This window comes from Balaenoptera acutorostrata, chromosome 4 (genome assembly GCF_949987535.1).
Source record: "Balaenoptera acutorostrata chromosome 4, mBalAcu1.1, whole genome shotgun sequence".
In the NCBI taxonomy this organism is placed as follows: Eukaryota; Metazoa; Chordata; class Mammalia; order Artiodactyla; family Balaenopteridae; genus Balaenoptera; species Balaenoptera acutorostrata.
The window spans coordinates 76,971,090-76,991,890 of record NC_080067.1 but is presented as its reverse complement, the minus strand read 5'-3'; the positions used below and the strand labels follow the sequence as shown (position 1 = coordinate 76,991,890).

Below are 20,801 nucleotides of genomic sequence, written 5' to 3'. Positions count from 1 at the left end.
AGGGAGAGGAAGGGAAACTTTTTTTACAAAAGCACCCCAGGGAGAAAATGTAGAAGGAATGATAGGATCATCATTTAGTAACCGTCAACGAAATCAAGGATTCAGGCAAGATCACCAACGGATGCTGAAAGCACTGAGTGAAGGGTCGTTGTGGAACTGGATGGCCACACCCCTCTAGGTATCACCCACCCTTACTTATTAAATTCAAAGGGAAAGTGCTTTCTACAGTGGAGCAACCTGGCAGCCACTACGTTAAACAAGTGATCAAACTCAGCATCACCCGTGGAATGCCAGCCTGGCATTCTGCACCCCCGATGTGGTGTATTAGGGAGTACACGACATCACCTTGTACCGCTTTTGCAAAAGCATTTAACCTCAATATAATCACGAGGAAACAACTAGACGAATTCCACATTTGGGACAATCTATAAAACAAGGGACCTGGGCTAAAGAGACACACGGCTAAATGAGTGAATCCTAAACTGAAAAAAAAAAAAAATCAACTACATTACTGGACATCATTGGAACAACTGAGCAAATTTTAATATGGATTACATTTTTTTCTTCCAGTTTTATTGAGATATAATTGACATACAGCCCTATGTAAGTTTAAGGTGTGCAGCATAATGATTTGATTTACATGCATCATGAAGTGGTTCTCACAGTAAGTTTAGTGAACATCCACCACCTCATAGAGGTATAAAATTAAAGAAATAGAAAAAATTGTTTTCCTTGTGATGAGAATTCTTATGATTTACTCTCGTAACAATTTTCATATATAACATACAGCAGTGTTCATTATATTCATCATGTTGTACATCACACCCCTAGTACTTATTTATCTTATATAACTGGAAGTTGGTACTTTCCAACCACCTTCATCCACTTCCCCCTCCCCCACCCCCATCCCCGGATTACATATTAGATAAGATTATTGTATCAGTGCAATAGAAGTGTGGTTCTGAGGAGACTATCCTTGGAGAAACATGCTAATGCATATTAAGAGTAAAATGTCATGATACCTGCAATTTCAAATGGTTCCAAGTGGAGACAGAGAGATAAAACAAATACGGCAAAATGTTAACAGTTGGTGAATCTAGGTGGGTATTCTTTCACCTTTCTGTAGTTTTGAAATTTTTCAAAATAAAACATCGGGGAGTGAGGGGTTGTAAGAGTTGACAGTTAAATACCATAAGGGCTCAGGAGCCATTCAGAAGCACAGACAAAATTGTACCAGAAGACTACAGAATCAAACAGTTACCACGATTAACAGAAACATGCAGAGCTTCTGTCTTTGCTCTTTGCCTTTGCTGGCTTTTAGGCAGGGGGGTTATCCAGCTCCCATACTGGCATGTAGGAACTTAGCTGGAGGCTGGTTGCTTTCTGAATTGCAAACGGCAGTGAGAACTTACATTTCCTTTAAATAATTATCTCAATGCATATATTCAAGTACTGAATTTATATATGTATAACTGAATCACTTTGCTGTACAGCAGAAATTAACACAACGTTGTAAATCAACTCTATTTAATAAAATTTTTTAAAAAGATTTGGAAGAGTCATTATTGCATTCTCTTAGAATTAACTTCTCTGTATTTATAGCAGGTAAAAGAAACTGATGCAGAACTTTTTTTTTAATGTTGTTGTTTGAGGAGTAGCCCCAAGCCCTTCCTCTCAATAATGCATTTTAAAGAACACTGGCAGGAGGCAATGTGTCCTCAGAAGAGAAAAGCTGTTGAGCTGCTAGCCTGTCCCACCCACCACCACAAGCGGCGGGGATTTACGGCCTGATTGGCTGCCCATTCCTCAGAAATGCCCAGCCCACTGCAGCCCTTCCTTCGTCAGGATAATGCCGATGGGCGCAGTGCCTCTACCAACAGGACAAGTTTACGAGCTGTGAGGGAGGACGTGTGTTATGGTCCTCTTGTTAGTTTTTCTTTCTGGCAAACTCTGGACCATGGCCAAAAAACCATTCTCTTCTGGGCCTCGGAGGAGCCTGGTAAAGGAACTGAGACACTTCCTGAGGGCGGATCAGGTGGAGAGCCCTATGGAAGGTACTGGAAGAATTTGGGTGGGATCCTAATGGCAGGGAGGGAGTTGGTTAGAATACATCACCCTAAGTGTTCCCTACAGGATGAAGTCCTGGCTCCTTCAGGACCGGACCATCTGCCCCTCTCGCCCATCTCCCCTTGCTGCAGAACCTCTGCTATTTCCCGTGCCCATAGGCCAGCTCTTCCCACCTCCAGGAGCACCTTTGCAGGACTGCTGCCATGGCCTTGCCACCAAAAGCAAACATTTTCCAAAGCCCAGCTCATGCGTTTCTTGAAAGCCTTCCCCAATGTACCCACACATGCAATGTTAGGTATCACCAAAGCATTTTTTTTCTTTTTTTTTTTAACATCTTTATTGGAGTTAATTGTTTTACAATGGTGTGTTAGTTTCTGCTGTATAACAAAGTGAATCAGCTATGTGTATACTTATATCCCCATATCCCCTCCTTCTTGCGTCTCCCTCCCACCCTCCCTATCCCACCCCCTAGGTGGTCAAAAAGCACGGAGCTGATCTCCCTGTGCTATGCGGCTGCTTCCCACTAGCTATCTATTTTACATTTGGTAGTGTATATATGTCCATGCCACTCTCTCACTTCGTCCCAGCTTAACCTTCCCTCTCCCTGTGTCCTCAAGTCTATTCTCCACATCTGTGTCTTTATTCCTGTCCTGCCCTAGGTTCTTCAGAACCATTTTGGATTGGAAGAATCAACATTGTGAAAATGACTATACTACCCAAAGCATTTTCAATATGTTCTTAAGTACATATCACATTTCTTTGGCCTGTTTAAAAATCAATATTTTCACTCCGTAAATATTTTTCTAACTATGGGCCAGGCACTGAGCTGGGGAGACAGGTAGGAACTAACCCACCCCGGCTGCAAGGTGCTCACAGCCTGGTAGAAAGACAACACTCATCGCGCTTGAGAGGCACCCTAACAGAGGAGGAGAGCAGGCACCTACCCCCTCAGGACCAGGACGCCCAGTCACCTTGGTAGGGAAGACCACCGGTGGAGCAGCTTTGGGAAGGAAAATCACCCAGTTTGGTTTTAGACGTGCTCAATTAAGACATGCAAGACGTGTCACGCATAGGCAGTTGCATATGTGAGTCTAAAGTTTGGGAGCTCTGAGCTGCAGATAACTCACTCGGGAGGCACAAGCACAGAAGGCAGCTGTTCCTGACACATCTGGTGGTGGGGAAGGGAAGAGAGCTCAGAACTGAGCTCTGTGTCTCCCTCCATTGTTGATCTTCCTTTTCACATTCTCTTTATACCTCTTTTTTTTAGTGGATCTGAGGTTCTTCCTAGGAAGGACAATAACAATAATAATTGCCACTGCTGACACGTGCCAGATGCTTTATCTGCAGGACGTCTAATAATCACAGTAACTCTATGGTAGGCACTCGTATTCTCAGTTTACAGGTAAAAATACTCCCGTGCAGAGAGAATCAGTGCTTCGCCCCAATCACACCTGCAAGGACGCAGAGTGAGAATTCCAGTCAAGATTCTCCAAAGCCCACATCTTCCCGCTGCATCATCCAGTGAGCCAAGATATCCAGAGACTGGGAACAGCTCCCCGCAGCTTTTCCAGCCCCACTGAGGGCCATCTCATAACCCAGTGTGTCTCATAAGAATCTCCTAAGAAGGGACTTCCCTGGTGGCACAGTGGTTAAGAGTCTGCCTGCCAATGCAGGGGACATGGGTTCGAGCCCTGGACCGGGCAGATCCCACATGCCGTGGAGCAACTAAGCCCATGTGCCACAACTACTGAGCCTACACCCTAGAGCCCGCGAGCCACAACTCCTGAGCCCGCATGCCACAACTACTGAAGCCTGCATGCCTAGAGCCTGTGCTCCGCAACAAGAGAAGCCACCGCAATAAGAAGCCCGCACACCGCAACAAAGAGTAGCCCCCGCTCACCACGACTAGAGAAAGCCCGCGTGCAGCAATGAAGACCCAATGCAGCCAAAAATAAATAAATAAAATAAATAAATTAAAAAAAGAAAAAAAGAATCTCCTAAGAAGCTTGTGCAAAGCAGTGTAGTTGACTAAATAATGGCCTCCAAAGATGTCAAGTCCTAATCCTTGGAACCTGTAAATGTTGCCTTATGTGGAAAAAGGGTCTTTGCAGACGTGATTAAGTTAAAGAACTTGAGACAAGAAGATTATGGTGGATTATCTGCGTAGGCCACAAATGCAATCACAGTGTCTTTATAAGAGAAAGGCAGAGGGAGATTTAGCACACAGAAGAGGAGGAGGCAATGCAGCCACAGAGGCAGGAGGCAGAGACCGATCAGAGGGCTGCAGCCATAAGGCAAGGAACGCGGGCAGCCACCAGAAGCTGGAAGAGGCAGGGCAAGAAGCAGCTTCTCCCCCAGAGCTGCCATGGAGAGGCGGCCCAGCCAACACCCTGATTTTGGTCCAGTGAAAACTGATTTCAGACTTTTGGCCTCCAGAACTGAGGGAATACGTTTTTCTTTCTTTAAACCACTGCATTTGTGGTGATTTGTTTCAGCAGCTCCAGGAAACTAATCCATGTAGATTCCAAGGACACATGCCCAGGGAGTTGGATTTAGTAGGTCTGCTTTTTGACAGGCAGCCAGAGTGATTCTGATACCGACCATCTGTGGGCCACACCGCCTCGACTGCTCAGGCAGGGGACCTGTAGGACTTAAACCCTTAAACTAGGGGTTTTTAGTCTGGGTCTATTCTGCTATGGAATCCATAGTTGAATTTCAGGAGTTCCATAAATTCCTTAAGATTATACGAGAAACTGTGTGTGGGTGTGCACACAAGTTCATATTTTTCAGGGATGAGGTTTTCTTCATCCTTAAATTAGATGAAGAATTTCTAATTTAAGAAAAAGACGTTACTAATTACTAACTACTAATTTAAGAAATTACTAATTTAAGATTTACTAATTTACTAATTTAAGTAAATTAAATTTACTAAATTAAATTTACTAATTTAAGCAATTTAAGAATTACTAATTTAAGAAAAAGAAGTTAATGTGTGTAAACCTGGTCCAAGGTGGGTGAGGAGAATTGGCCAAGCAGGGTTCTTAGTTCCCCGACCAGGGGTCGAACCGGGGCCATGGCAGTGAAAGTGCAGAGTTCTAACCACTGGACCACCAGGGAATTCCCTGAAGCAACTTTTATTTTTTATTTTTTTTTCAGCTGCACCATGCAGCTTGTGGGATCTCAGTTCCACGACCAGGGATCGAACCCGTGCCCCCAGCATTGGAAGCACAGGGCCTTAACCACTGGACAGCCAGGGAAGTCCCCATAACTTTTAAATTAGGCCCGCCTCCCCAGGGTCTATGCTGAGCCTGAGAGAGAAGGAAACCGGAACAAAGATTGAACCAAATTAAATAGTGGTATCTTCAAGTCAAAACAAAACTGAGAGCATAAGGCAACCTTAGGGCCTGGTGAGAGAGTGACACAAGACTGTGGGCTGTGTCCTCACTTCAGTGAGATAATTAGTGGAATAGATTATCTTTGGATAGATCTGCCTTTGGGAGCAGTAAGTAGACAGCATCACTAGAGGAACCCAGGATCTAGGCAGTCACCGGTCAGCACCCACAGGAGAGCAAGGCAGAGATGACCATTTGTAAGCACACAGGACAAACATCGGAAGAGCCCGAAAAGAACCAGAAGGCAAAAATAAAGAAGAAAAAAAAAAGATGAAGAAGAAAAAAAAAAAAGAATCAGAAGGCAGAGGTTTCAGACTAGGAGCATTTATTGTTTATACACTATGAGAAACTTGGGTTACATATATTTTTCCTTTTAATTTAACCCTTTAACCTTGTCTTAGTTGGCATGAATTTTATATCAATTCATCTTAATCATTTTACTATTTGAATTTTGGCCCCTTCTGTTTAATAACATTTTAATTTTATCTTTATTTGCTCGATTGCCTGTTTAATATCTCTCTCTTTTCTACTGGACTGTATATTCCACTGAGGTAGAAAAACATCTGTTTTTCTCAACAATGTGTCCCCCGCTCCTAGCACAATGCCTGACAGATAGTGTTTTATTCCTCCCGTGTGTGGTCATAACTTTTAAAAATGAATGAACCAATAAAATAGTGTAGCCACTTTGGAAAACAGTCCAGTAGTTCCTCGGAACTTGAAACACAGAGTTACCATGGGACCCAGCAATTCCACTCCTAGGTATGTGCCCAAGAGGACTGAAAACCTATGTCCACACAAAAACTTGTAGACAAATGTTCACAGCAGCATTATTCATAACAGCCAAAAAGTGGAAACAGCTCAAATGTCTATCAACTGATGAAAGGATAAAAAAATGTGGCACAACCATACAATGGATTATTTTTCAGCCATAAAAAGAAATAACATACGGATACATGCTACAACATGGATGACGCTTAAAAACATTATGCTAAGTGAAAGAAGTCAGTCACAAAAAGGTCACTATTGGATGACTCCATTTATAAGGAATGTCCAGCATAGGCAGCTCCACAGAGACAGAGGTAGATGTGTGGTTGCCTAGGGCTGGGAGTGCCTGAGGGGGGCTGGAGAGTAACTGCTAGTGGGTACTAGGTTTTTTGGCAGGTAATGAAAATGTTCTAAAATTAGATAATGGTGGTGGTTGCACAACTCTGTGGATATATTAAAAACCACTGAATTGCACACTTTAAATGGGTGAATTTTATGATATATGAGTGGGATCTCAGTAAAGCTATTTTTAAAAATAAAAAATAAGAAATGATATAGTCATGTCCTTTAAGAAAAGTTATTAAAATCAACAAGGAAAATTTTAAAACATAATAATAGTTTGTTTTCAAGAACAATAGCCCTGTGTACTTGAACTGATGGCAGTGTGGCTGGATGGGAGGGGACAGAATGCAAAAATCACGGGGCTCCCTGGCTGCGGGGGTCGCCGGGTAAGAGGACTTCGCCTCCAGAGCCCCGCTTGGGCAACGGAGCAGGGACACAGGGTGCAGCTCCAGCCTCAGAAAAGAGTGAGGGAGGACGCAGAGGGGCGCGTTTGATTCCTCCTTCTTGGCTTCCCACAGCACCCTTTGTATTGTGCCATTTTAACGATCTGGACCAAGCCCCACTCATCGCGGGATCCCCAGCGCCCAAGCAAGCTCCCCAGGCGCCAAGTATGTATTGTTTGACTCAGGAAATATGGTGGGTTAATGAACGGACGAGGTGCCTCACAGTGCGCCGGCAGGTCACTGTATTCCGCTCTGGCCGCCGGGTTTGGGGGTGCGTGACAGCGAAGGGGTCCGCGGGAGCCGTGCTGCCGCTGTCTGGGGGGGGCGGGCGGCGCAGCCTTTGTGCAGAGGCTGCTCCCGGCTTCCGCCGCTGGGGGGCGGCCTCCCGCGCGCCGACCCCCCGACAATAGCGCGAGGGGTGGGGAGCCGCGCGTTCCCGGAAACTTTTCCCTCGAGTCTTGACCGCCGCCGCCCGCCCCCGGGAGCGCGGAGCTGGGCGCGCCCGTCTCCGGCCGGCGGTCGGCGCGCTCGGCTGGGGCCGCCGCGAAGGAACAGAACCGGAGAAGGGGACGCGCGGGGAGGCAGCGCCCGGGGCGGCGGGCAGCGGGGGGAGGCTGCGCGCAGGTCCCCGGCCAGAGGGAGGCGCGGGCACCGGGCCAGGCGGAGCCGAGACAGCCATGGAGGAGGCGCCCAGCCCCGCGCCCGCGCTCTGGAACTGGGACTACCTGGACCATTGCTTCGCCCGCCACCGTGTCTGCATCTCCTTCGGCCTGTGGATCTGCGCCTTTTCCTGCTGGATCGCCGTCCACGCGCTGTAATGGGGACCGGGGCCGGGCGGCGCCGGGGCGGGGACCGGGGCGGCCGTGGGGGGCAATGGGGCACTGCCCTCTGCTAACTCGCGCTTGCAAACCTAGAGGGAAGGGGGCAGAAAGGGAGGATGCAGGAGGCAGCACAATTGCAGGATCGAGCGGAACATTTTGCTGTAGACTGAAATCAGATTACTTCTTTCCGGATTCCACGCACAAGGAGGCTGGTCTGGGAGCCAGCAGGAGGAGGCTGGGTGGTGCAGTGGACGGGGCCGTGGACCGGAAGCAGCCAGTCCTGGGTTCTAGTGTCAGCCTTTCCCCGTTTACTAGCCATGTGAGCTGGGCGAGCTATAAGTCCTCACGTAAATGGGGATGATAGCACATAATACGGCTGGGAGGATCAAATAGTGCTGGTAAAGCTCTTACTAAGTGCTCATTAAACAGCATTATGATTGCTCCAACACTGCCATCAACCCTTGGCGGAGGGCAAGGGCCTTGGACAAGTCTCTCAATGTTTCGGGCCTCAATTTACTGGCCCTCTTAGCTGAGAAGAGGGGAGGCTAGTACCCGACTCTGGCCACAGACTTTGCCCTGGTCTGTCCGACACCTGGAGTGTTTTGGCCAAGTGGTCCCCATAACCTGGGTTCTAAGGGTGAAGTCTGGCTAAAGATGGTCTCCAGATCTTCTGCCACCCTGTCCCAAGCTCTGGAGGATGGTGCCACCCACGTATTCCCTGGCAGGGGAGAAGGACCACCCCTGAGGGAGGCTGGCACTGGCTCACCTTCGACAGGCCATCACGTTCCCCTCAGGCATTTGACGCTGGGGGAGAGATTCTGCCGCCCCACTGCCCAGTCCCTGGCATCTGAATAAGAAGACACTTAGAACAGTGACTGAGGGCCTTGTGCTGCGTTAACTCACTGACCCCTGCCACAGCCCCATGGGGTAGGGACTGTCATTGACCCCGCTTAGATGAGAAGCCTGAGCTGCTGAGAGGTTAACTAACTTGCCTGAGTGAATGGGGAGAACCGAAATCCCAGAACCTACAGAAGGGGGCGGGCTTGTGAGGTAAACTACCCAGATCAGAGGATGGGCACTAACAAGGCACTTTTCGTGCATTATCTCTCTTGTCCCTCACCACCACCCTCTGAAGCCAGTATTATTAGACATCTTACCCTCCAGGAACTAAGGCTTGGAGAGGTTAAGGAGCTGCCTCGAGAATGCCCAGTGGCCAGGCTGAGAGCACAGCCTCTGCCTTTTCGCCTTGCCTCAGCTGTTTGGGGACTGGGTCAGGGTCAGCCCGGGAAGTGAGAGCTGGGGAAGTGGCCGAAGAGCCACAGGGCACATGCAGAGCCGCCCCACGTGAAGCAGAAGCCCTGCCATTAACTCACCTTTCACCATAGGCCTCAGTTTTCTCCTTTCTCAAATGGGAGGGTTGAAATGAATTATTTCTTTTTTTTATAAATTTATTTATTTATTTGTTTGTTTTATTTTTTTGGCTGTGTTGGGTCTTGGTTGCTGCGCGTGGGCTTTCTCTGGTTGCGGTAAGCGGGGGCTACTCTTCGTTGCGGTGCGCGGGCTTCTCATGGCGGTGGCTTCTCTTGTTGCGGAGCATGGGCTCCAGGCGCGCAGGCCTCAGCAGTTGTGGCACGCGGGCTCAGTAGTTGTGGCTCGCGGGCTCTAGAGCGCTGGCTCAGTAGTTGTGGTGCACGGGCTTAGTTGTTCCGCGGCATGTGGGATCTTCCCGGGCCAGGGCTTGAACCCGTGTCCCCTGCATTGGCAGGCGGATTCTTAACCTCTGCGCCACCAGGGAAGCCCTAAATGAATTATTTCTAATTTGGGTCCAACTCAGAGAGTCTCTAATGTAGGAGTCTTCACTCCTGGGCCTTGAAACAGTTTCAGGACCCAAATTAACAGTTGGTGTTCCCACTGTGAGCTTTGGGCTTCAGCTGGCCGGTTGGGGAATGTTTGGGAGCCCAATGGCCTTCTGTCCTCATTCATTAGTCCCAAGGGCTGACGCTCAGAACCAGTCAAATGGTCCTAATGATGTACAATGAGTACCACCCTGTGGTTAGAGGAAATGAAACCAGAACTGCAATCATGCCTCAGTTTCTCCATAGAAATGGAGCAGGGAAACATCTAGAACAAAGTATTTCCAAGGTCCGATCAATGATGCTGACAGAGAGACATCTGGCCCCTTCCAGTCTGTCCTGCCTTCCTGCGCTTGTTCCTGGGGGTGGAAAGCAGGCAGTAAGGGAGAGAAGCCAGCAGTGGGGCCCCTAGGGGGAGGTCAGCCCAAAGTGCCATCGCAACTTCAAGGAGTCTCCCCCAGTGTGTGAAGAACATGCACCCAAAATGAAATCAGTTTGGATGCAGCTGGCAGAAGCCAGGCCATTTCACTGCACAGATGGATTAGAAAGATTTCATTTTAATTTCAAAGAAGCAAGTTGCCTTTTTAATCCAGGCAATTAACTCTGCTCTGCAGTTAAACTGCAATGATTGGGTTACTTTTATAACCCTCCTGTTTCCTTTCAAAAACGTAAAAGCTGACAGCTCATTTGTCAGCACTGAGTGGTGGGTCATGAACTTGAGGCAGCCAGATTTGTAGGAGGAATTTCTTTCCACCTTTCATGAGGTCTGCCTCCTGCCATGGGCTTGTTGGTCAGAGGCTCGGAGGCTTTCCATCCTTTCTTTTCCCATCTGTAAACTAAGGTCAAAACCACCTGCTGAATATCGGGAAGAAAGTGATTCTGAAGGACATAAAGTCACAATTGCCCTTTTCAGACACCTGCTTTGGGAACCCAAAGTCACATCTCTGTGTTCTGCCCACACGCCTGTCTGTCCCCACAGGCTTCTCTATCTGAGATGTGGGAAGAAATCCGGACGGGACCAGTCGGCGCTGTGTGCTGCCTGCTGCCTCCTGACCAGCCTGTGTGACACCATCGGGGCGATTCTGGCCAAACAGCTCACCATCCAGGTGTGTTGGGCCCACAGGTGACAGTGGTTTCTGTCTTGTTCCTTCCCCATGCGAGGCAGTTTCACCTCAGGGCTTGTGCCCCTGCTGGTCTTCCTGCTCCTCCAATACCCACGTGGCTCACTGCTCACCTCCTTTAAGTCTTTGCTCAAATATCTCCTTCTCAATAAGCCCTCCCTGATCACCTGTTTAAAAGTGTGCCCTGCCTCTACCACAGGTGCTCCAGACCACCTCATCTTGCTCTATTTTTCCCTAATATACCATCGACTTTACTTATTCATTATGTTTATGGCTTATTGTATGTTAACCCCTACTAGAATGTCAGCTCCATAAGGGCAAAAATTTTTATTCACTACCATATCCCCATCACTTAAAACAGCAGCTGACGCATAGTAGATGTCCAATAAAAAGGGATTGTTGCTCTTACTGTTTTTAGAGCCCAGGGCCCAGCCGCAGCTGAGGCAGGGGTGTCTGAATCCTTTCCCAGGTGGTGATGTGGGCTTTGGAGCAAGTGAGAAGCAGTTGCAAGTTTTTCCAAAGTCTAGACCCTCAAACAAATCTGTGTAGAAGGGGCTTATCCCAAAACACATATCCCAAGGAGGACCTATGGGTCCCACTTTAGGGGGCTGGTCCTGGCCTTTTGCCATCCAGGTAGATGTGAAGGAGGGGAGCCTAGTGGTTGGACACAGATCTGGAGAGTTCTAGACCCTGCTGTGAGCAGCATTCTATCAGAAACAAATCACCTTTCATTCTGGGAGCCCATTCTCATTAGCTGATAGACTATAATGAGGCCTAGCTCAAGTCCAATAATAATAGCTGATATTTATTAAATACTTAACTATGTACTTGACATTAAGGGCTTTTCATGTATTAACTCATTTAATCCTCAAATCGACCTATGACGTGGGTGCTCTCATTATCCCTGTTTTATACATGTGGAAACTGAGGCATAGAGAGGTTAAATAACCTTGCTAAAGTCACCCTCTAGTAAGTGCAGAGTCAGGATTCAAACCCCAGAATGCGTGCTCTTAAGCACTAAGTACAGTGGACCCTTGAACAACATGGGTTTGAACTGTGTGTGTCCACTTATACGTGGATTTTTTTCAATAAATACACACTACGCACTACAGGATCCACAGTTGGTTGAATCCATGGATGCAGAACCCCGGATACAGAGGGCTGACTGTAAAGTTATACTTGGAATTTCCACTGCAGAGGAGTCGGTGCCCCAACCCCTGAGTTGTTCAAGTGTCAACTATACTGTCAGTAGCTAGTGCATGTATGGGTGGGTGCATTTTACTTTCCTCCAGTCGCTGGCCTAAGCAACTTCCCATGAATCGGCCCATACAATCTACTTAACAATGAGGGAGGCACTGTTATTATCCCTGCTTTATAGATGAGGAAACCGAGGCCCAGGGAAGTTCAGTGGCTGGGCCAAAGTTGCACAGCAGAGAGTATGCTGTCCAGTGGAAAGTGGGGCGGGCTGAGTTCTTGTCCCATCTCTCTGATGGGCGTCTGCATAATGGGATTGGTTACTTAAGCAACTAACGAGGGTTAGTCAAATGGAGGTGATAACCAACCTTTCCTGGGGTTGGAGGTGTCCCTGGAAGCCCTACATCAGTGGAACACACGTGGTAGAGGAGATCCAGAATGAGAGGTGCTGCAGTTGCTGAAAGATGTTTGAACACCAACACCCTCTTTCCTTTGCTCCCAGGTCTTCACTGGTGCCTACCTAGCAGCTGTTGACCTGGTGAACTTTGTGTCCATTCTCTTCCCAGTCTGCAGCTCCAAAGTCAAGTCCAGTTCAGGTAAGCGTGCTGCCATCTGTTCCTGTCTTCATCCATCCACTCATTCCATCCATCAGTGTGCTGAGTGCCTCTCCCCGTCACGCCCGAGCCTGGACCCTGCCAGGCACAGACGAGTGGGCGAGCTCCCTGGCTTCACCCAGAGTGGGGAGTCAGGGGCCTAAAAGGTAGTTAGCGCTGCTAGTAAGGGGGTGTGGGCACACAATGGGCAACCAGAGGAGGGGAGGGGCTGCAGGTGTCAGAGAAGGATGTGACGTCGGAACTGGGGCCGCAAGGAAGGGCATTCCAGGTGAAAGAGCAGCATGGGCAGAGGTCAGGAAGGGGAGCGGGCAGGGCTTTGGGGATGGGCAGTGATACTCAGTGTGCAAGTCCAGGGGCTCCAAGCGAAGCACCTGGGCTGCCTCAGGCCGAGCGGGGGCTGGAAGTGACTGAGATGGGACGAGTAGCCTTAAGCATGTGGGACTGGGACGTTCCTGAGAAGGGGCAGCAGTGTGTCCCAAAAGGAAATGCTTGCATCAGGGGGTAATGTAAGATGCTCGAGGCTGCCCAGAGGAGGAATGTTCTTTTTGGAATTGTTCAGAGGAGGATCTGTCTTCTGTTTCAAGGAGACTTTCAAAGACGATGCTTATCCTACTCACAGCTTTGGTGCCTTGGCACCAGTGTGCCCACTCATAGTACATTCACCAAGCTTGTGCCGGTTCCACTCTGTGCCGGGCTCCGTGCAGATTATAGAACTGGCCGGGCACGGTGCCTGCCTTCAGCGGTCTCCAGTCTAGGACGGGCGACTCTGTGTGCATGCAGACGCATATGATAAAGGATCACGTTGCCCTGCCTTGAAACATAAAACACTGTGGGGGAAGAGTGCCAGGCATGGGGGGGTGGAGGGATAAGGGGAAGGGGGGAAAACGCAACCACAGGCCCTTGAAGGGGGGGTGAGGGGCTGGCCTGTGCAACAGTGTGGGAGCCCATCCTGGCCTCGGGTCTGGGGTCGACACCAGTTCTTCCCACGCAGCTGTCTGTAGAGTTCCAGATCCCGGGAGCCCTGTGGGATCTTGGTGTCTGTTGCAGGTCGGGGCTCCCGGGAGAGAAAGAGGAGGCGGCAGCTCAGGGCCAGCATATTTGCCCTGGTCCTGCCGCTGAGCCTGGGCCCAGGCTGGGCTCTGTGGGCCGCTGTCCCGAAGGCTTCAGGCCCCATCCGAGGGCCACAGCGGAGGCTGCTGGGAAGCCTGGTACAGGTGAGGCCGAGCCTGCTCAGGGGGACCTGACAGCGGTGGGGCGGGGGGTGGGGGGAATGCGGGCCCCTCCCCTCCTCCTAGTTCCAACAAATGCCCTGGGGGTGGGCGTCAGGGTTAGGCCTTGTTGGGAAGAACCTCCTAAAAGCAGAAAAGGACGGGCCTGGGGTGCATGGGCATCTCCTCGGGGTGCTGAGTGTATCACTCTTCCCACAGGACAATACTGAAATCCTTGGCTACCTGCTGGGCGGCATCGCAGCCTTGGGCTCCTGGGCTTCCCGGATCCCCCAACTCTCCAGAATCGTGAGTCTGGGGCCGGGACTGTGGGTTCCAGCTGGTCTGGTCTCAGGGCATCTGGGAGCATCCTCCCAGCTCCAGGTCACCGGGGTGGAGAGGTGGTGTCTCCGTTCACATGTGCGCATGTGGGTGTGTACGTGGGTGTGTGTGCGTGTATACACGTGTGTGCGGGCAGCGGACAGCCGCCCCCAGGCCTCAGGGGGTCCTGAGGCTCACAGGGAGAGGGCACTGTGTTCTCTCCATTTCTCGTAGCAAGTGAAAAGCAGGCTCTCCGGAAGGAGCCCCTGAGTTTGGATAGGCAAGCACCCCATGAAGGAATGAGAAGATCTGAGGTTTTAGAGAACAGGATCATGCAGCTCCTGTGGTCTGTGTATTCGAGAGTGTCTTGTTGGCAGATATTTTCCAGGCATCTGGGATGAGGGAAGCCCTGTGATGGCCAGTCCCTTGGGGGAAACAGACGTGCCTTGAGATGCCCTGCTTGCCCTTGGGGACCTCACAGTCTCCCCAAGGAAGACACAGAAATGGAAAGCAGGATGTTTGAATGCTCTAAGAAAGAATCAAATGTTTGGGGTTTTGGAAGAAAGAGAGAAGCCTCCTACATTATTCAAATGAGCGAGGGTGAAAACTGTTCACACTGCCAGGCACTGGGTGCTGGCGCGGCCCCAGGTTGGCAGCGAAGGCCAGGTGGGGTCTGAGGAGGCAGAGGTGAAGGGAAGGCGCCCAGGGCAGAGGCGAGTGTGTGGGAAAGGCCACCGAGGCGGGAGAGCACCTGCCGAAGAGCCACATATCATGGACGCGTGAAAATGGCCGGGCCTGACACCAGAAATGTGACGGCCCATCATTTAGTCTTGCCCAAGAGCACTGTGGTTTAATAGCAATCCCAGGAGAACAGGATTTGAGGAGGCGGGTGCTTAGTTGACCACTTGTGGGAGCTGCAGCCTGAAACCTCCCGGGGCACAGGGCCTCACCAGCAAAGATGCTGTCTCCAGGGCAAGGGAGGGGGGCATGGGGGGCACTGTGCTCAGTTCAGCCGCCGCTGGGACGGGCCTCCAGGGTGTGGTCAGGGCTGGGAAGCCGTGTCACAGGAGGACCTCTGAAGGAACCGTTGCAGTGCCCTGACCACCTGTATTAGCTTCCTGCTGCTGCCATAACAAAGTATCCCAGACTCTGAACAACAGAAACGTACTGTCTTTAAGTCCTGGAGGCCAGAGGTCTGATACTAAAGTGTCAGCAGGGCCACGCTCTTTCTGAAGGCCCTAGAGAGGGATCCGTTCCAGGCCTTTCTCTAAGCTTCTGGTAGTTCCTTGGCTGGTGGCAGCACAACCCCAGGATGTGTGTGGAGTTCTCCCTGTGTGTGTGTTGTGTGTGTGTGTGTGTGTGTGTGTGTGTGTGTGTGTGTGTGTGTGTCGTCACATGGCTTCCCTCCGTACATTTCTGTGTCTGACTTTGCCCTTTTCACAAGGACACAGTCATCTTGGATTAGAGCCCACCGTAATAACCTCAGCTTACCTTGATCATCTGCAAAAACCCTATTTCCAGATAAGGCCACATTCACTACCTCTGGCGGTTGGGACTCCAACATCTTTTTGGGGGGACACAATTCAACCCATAACACCATCCCACCTAAGATAGCCCCAGGCCAGCCCCACCTCTGTGTCCCTCCCTCTGCTTCACTTTCTTCATCGCATTTATCACAGCCTGAATTAGCTCCTTTAGTTATTTACCAAGTTGCTGCCTGGTCCCCTCACAGAGCATCAGCCCTGTGAGAGCAGTGACCTTGTCTGTTCTATTTCTCACTGTGTTCCACGTGCTTGGGGTCTGCCCAGGGTATGTTCCAGCAGACACTTCTTAATGAATCACTGCATTTGGCCTAGAAAAAAGGAAGCTCATGGATACAGGAAACAGAGGGCTGTCTTGGGGCAGAAAGAGCAGCCTTGTTCTTCTCAGTCTCGGAAAACAGGACCAAGACCAGAATCAATAACCAAGAGGTTACTGGGAGGGCCGCTTCCCATTCTGTGAAAGGAAGAATTCCATGGGTTAGACACTTTGCCCAGTGCCTGGCATGTTGAGAACAATTGGTATTGTTATTCCTGCTTTAGGAGGTAGTGGGCTCCTCATCACTAGAGCCATTCAAGCCTGATGGCCCCTTGGCAAGAAGATAGAGGGAGATTGCAAGGGGACTGAGCTGGGCAATCTCGGAGGGGCTGCCAGCCCTGAGTGTCTCTGGTCCCATGAATAACCCAGAGCCAGGGTTCCCTCATTAGGGAGAAAGCCAGCAGGGTTGCAGTGCTATGGGAAGCGAAGCCAAGCCAGCCTGGACTTGGACCCTGGATCCCCCGGAAGCCGCTTCTAATTTACCCCTGGAGGGGGCGCTGAGGAGCAGCCTGGCTGAGTGGCTTTGGTGGGAAAAGATCCCATTTTTCCAGGAGCAAGTCCTTGAACAGGACAAAGGGTGTGAAACACGCACTGATCAGTAAAGCGTTGTGCTGACAACGCCGGGAATCACTGCTGCTGTAAGAGTGTCTGAGGCACAGCCCGCTTCCAGTCCCCAGCGCGGATTTGCCGGGAAGCCACCAGGCAGGTCGTCCTCCCAGCCGTCTGTCCTGACCTGCTAGACAGGCCTGTGTGTGCTGGAGAAATTCATAGCACATCTCGAGTCACCAAGCCAGTTCCAGTCTTCAGGCAGTGATGCTTGGAGCACTGCTGTGAGTTCCGCGCCGCAGGCGGAGCCCTCTAGACCCTAGCACCGACCCTGAGAAGAGCTTGAGTTCGGAGTCAGTGGGCGCTGGGCATGAGTTGGCACTGGAGTGAGAGCAGAGGGCCCCCCCAGCTTGTCCTCATCCAGCTCAGGGCCCAGCCCGGCTCTGCAAGTCACCTTCCCCTCTGGCCATCCATGTCCTCTGTAAAGTGGGGGTGGGTGGGCTGGAGGACCCCAAAGTCTTCCCGCCATAGCAGTGCTGCCTGGGCTGTGTGAGGTGGGACGGGCTGATGGGAAGGGGTGACAGTCCACCCGCAGCCTCTGGGGCCAGTAGGCCAGGGGCCACCGTCCCCAGCTGTGTGCCGTCTGCTCAGGGGGTGGCGGGCCAGGAACAGGGAGGCCCGGGAACAAACCTAGAAGAGATGCAGAGGGAGATGTAACACTCCTGAGGAATCTTTTTTTTTTTTCTTCCCCTTTCCTTGGCCGCGCAGCGCGGCTTGTGGGAAACTAGTTCTCCAACCATGGATTGAACCCAGGCCCTTGGCAGTGAAAGCGTGGAGACCCAACCACTGGACCGCTGGGGAATTCCCAGGAATCTTTTTTTTTAATTTTTTTTCTATTTTTGGTTGTGTTGGGTCTTCGTTGCTGTGCGTGGGCTTTCTCTAGTTGCGGCGAGCGGGGACTACTCTGCGTTGCTGTGGGTGGGCTTCTCATTGAGGTGGGTGGCTTCTCTTGTTGCGGAGCACGGGCTCTAGGCGCATGGGCTTCAGTAGTTGTGGCTCGTCGGCTCTAGAGTGCAGGCTCAGTAGTTGTGGCACACGGGCTTAGTTGTTCCGTGGCATGTGGGATCTTCCCGGACCAGGGCTCAAACCCATGTCCCCTGCATTGGCAGGCGGATTCTTATCCACTGTGCCACCAAGGAAGTCCCAGGAATCTTTTTGAGGGTTAAAATTAAAATGGAGAAAATCGGCTAAAACATGCTTTTTCTCTTGAATTTTTTCCATTCCTTAACCAAGGCCTGTATGTCTCTAAGTACGGTCATCTAATGAGCAAACTAAGTTATATATATATATATATATATATATATATATATATATATATATATATATATATATATATATATAATTTATATTTATGTATTAATTTAAATACCTATGTAATTGGAAACACATAATATTTGTGTATATACTTAATGTGTATATAAAGTGACTTTATACCTGTAAAGGATACTTACATATAAATATTGCATGTTTCCTTTTTTTTTTTTTTTATAAATTTTATTTATTTATTTATTTGGCTGTGTTGGGTCTTTGTTTCTGTGCGAGGGCTTTCTCTACTTGTGGCGAGCGGGGACCACTCTTCATCGCGGTGCGCGGGCCTCTCACTGTCGCGGCCTCTCTTGTTGCGGAGCACAGGCTCCAGACGCGCAGGCTCAGTAGTTGTGGCTCACGGGCCTAGTTGCTCCGCGGCATGTGGAATCTTCCCAGACCGGGGCTCGAACCCGTGTCCCCTGCATTGGCAGGCAGATTCTCAACCACTGCGCCACCAAGGAAACCCTGCATGTTTCCTTTTTTAAAAACCAATATTTCCATTGCTCATTCTCCAGAAATATCCCCTTGGCTTCAAAATTTCCAGAATGTTATCTCTAATTTTCCTGACTTTCCCGTCTCGCCTGGTTCAGAGTTGGTGGCCCTGAGACGAGAAGGGTGGGCCCTTGGCTCTCCATAATTCAGTCTCCATCCTGCTCTCCCCACTGACATTCACGAGCCCCTGCCCAGTGCTGGGTTCCAGGGCACCAAGATGGTGAGGACCTCACCCCTGCTCTCAGGAGCCCTCTGTCTGTTGGACCGACAGATGTGCAAGGAGCTAAGTCATGATCAGGGTGAAAGGCACTCCAGTAGAGGGATATGTCAGAGGTGTGAGGGACCCTAAAGAGGGAATAACTTGCTCCCCTTAGGGTGGAGGTGTTAAGGGATGGTTTCCCAGAGTTGGGTTTAAGCCAGGTTCTGAGGGATGAATAGGAGTTCACCAGACAAAGGAAACAGCTTTTCTTTTTTTGGCCGCGCCGCGCGGCTTGTGGGATCTTAGTTCACCAACCAGGGATCGAACCCATGCCCTCTGCAGTGGAAGCGAGGGGCTCTAACCACTGGACTGCCAGGGAATTCCTGGAAGCAGCTTGAAGCCCAACAGAAGCGGCACCTCTGGGGACTGGCCATGGGCAGAGGGCTTGCCCTCCAACCTCTTACATCACCAGGGGCCTGGGTCTTAGAATCAGCTTTAAGGGAGCTGAGGGAGGTGGCAGTGTTCCTCCCAGCCCAGCCCCCTTCTCTCTCTGCCCAGTGCTGGGGTAGGACATTTCCCTCCATCTACCTGTGGACCCGGCTCCTGTCGGCCCTGGCTGGCCTCCTCTACGCCTCGGCTATCGTGGCCCATGACCGGCGGCCTGAATACCTGCTACGGGCCACACCCTGGTTCCTGACCTCCCTCGGCCGTGCAGCGCTGGACCTCGCCGTATCCACCCCAGGCCAGGGGGCTTGGCTGCTGTGTCTCATCTGCCCTCCTACCCTCTTGCTAGAAAGAATTCTTTCCCAGTAGCCAGGGTGGTGGTTTGAATCCTGGGGGAGGCACACACAATTGCAATGTGCAGTTTTGTGCTTTGTGTCCTTTTTTAATTTTAATTATTTATTCATTTATTTGGTTGCGCCGGGTCTTAGTTGCGGCAGGCTGGCTCCTTAGTTGCAGCTCGCTGGCTTCTTAGTTGCGGCATGCGTGTGGGATCTAGTTCCCTGACCAGGGATCGAACCTGGGCGCCCTGCAGTGGGAGTGCAGAGTCTTACCCACTGCGCCACAAGGGAAGTCCCTCCTCCTTTTTTCTTTTTTTTTTCTTTTTTCTTTTTTTTAAATAAGAAGAAATATCTCTTGACTGGAGCTTTGTGAAACAGCAGAGGGGAGTATGAAGCTTCCTGGCCTTGGGATCACAGAAGAGCCAGCCTCCCGTCTCGGTGCTGCTCCCCACCTGGATTGGTCCCCACCCTCTGTGAACCTGTTTTCCTCGCCTTTGCCTTGTCTTTCTCACAGGCTGGGAAGGGCTTTACGAGCTGACCTGCCCTGCACGGGTGATCATCTGCTTTCTGTCCTCTTTGGTGCTGGAGCCTGGGGTGGGGAAGCAGAGAGAAAAGCTGTCAGTGATCGCTGACCCACTTTCTGATCCCCAAGGGGGTGTTGCCTGATGTGCTGACACCCCAGTGACCTTGGTGTGAGGGCCTCGGGCAAGCTAAGCTCAGACAGTGGCGAGTGGAGATGCTGGGTGGGGTCGGGGGAGGGGTGGAAAACCTGTGGATTTAGCATAAATAGTTCAGAAATGGATTTTATCACGTACTATTTGAGTCTGCGAGGGCTGCCGTAACACATTACCACAAACTTGATGGCTTAAACCACAGGAATTTATTCTCTCAGATTTGGAAGCCAGAAGTCCGAAATCCAGGCAGAGCCATACTCTCTCCAGAGGTTCTAGGGGAGAATCTTTCCCTGACTCTTCCAACTTCTGGTGGCTCCTGGGGTTCTTTGGCTCCTGGCAGCATAATTTTTTTTAATTTTTTAACATCTTTATTGGAGTATAATTGCTTTACAATGGTGTGTTAGTTTCTGCTTTATAACAAAGTGAATCAGCTATACATATACATATATCCCCATATCTCTTCCCTCTTGCATCTCCCTCCCCCCCACCCTCCCTATCCCACCCCTCTAGGTGGACACAAAGCACTGAGCTGATCTCCATGTGCTATGCGGCTGCTTCCCACTAGCTATCTATTTTACATTTGGTAGTGTATATATGTCAGTGTTACTCTCTCACTTTGTCCCAGCTTACCCTTCCCCCTCCCCGTGTCCTCAAGTCCATTCTCTACGTCTATGTCTTTATTCCTGTCCTGCCCCTAGGTTCGTCAGAACAATTTTTTTTTTTTTAGATTCCATATATTTGTGTT

The 20,801-nt window shown here is 50.4% G+C and overlaps 1 protein-coding gene across 8 annotated transcripts in view; it reads left to right on the top strand.

Annotated features, from left to right (window-relative positions):
* Positions 1 to 7,416: 7,416 nt before the first annotated feature.
* TMEM44 (transmembrane protein 44) overlaps positions 7,417 to 20,801 on the top strand; it is a 48,696-nt gene continuing 35,311 nt past the window's right edge. For 4 of the 8 annotated variants that reach the window (XR_009008212.1, XR_009008214.1, XR_009008211.1 and 1 more), the window contains exons 1-6: positions 7,418 to 7,823; positions 10,663 to 10,789; positions 12,501 to 12,594; positions 13,660 to 13,826; positions 14,040 to 14,126; positions 19,159 to 19,329. Coding sequence is in view for 2 of the 8 variants with exons in the window: in XM_007195157.2 (XP_007195219.2) it covers positions 7,687 to 7,823; positions 10,663 to 10,789; positions 12,501 to 12,594; positions 13,660 to 13,826; positions 14,040 to 14,126; positions 19,159 to 19,329 (783 nt within the window). In the remaining 6 variants the exon portion in view is untranslated. Of the gene's footprint in view, positions 7,824 to 10,662; positions 10,790 to 12,500; positions 12,595 to 13,659; positions 13,827 to 14,039; positions 14,127 to 19,158; positions 19,330 to 20,801 lie in introns of all 8 variants that reach the window. The other 4 variants (XR_009008216.1, XM_007195158.2, XR_009008213.1 and 1 more) reach the window with 3 other exon arrangements.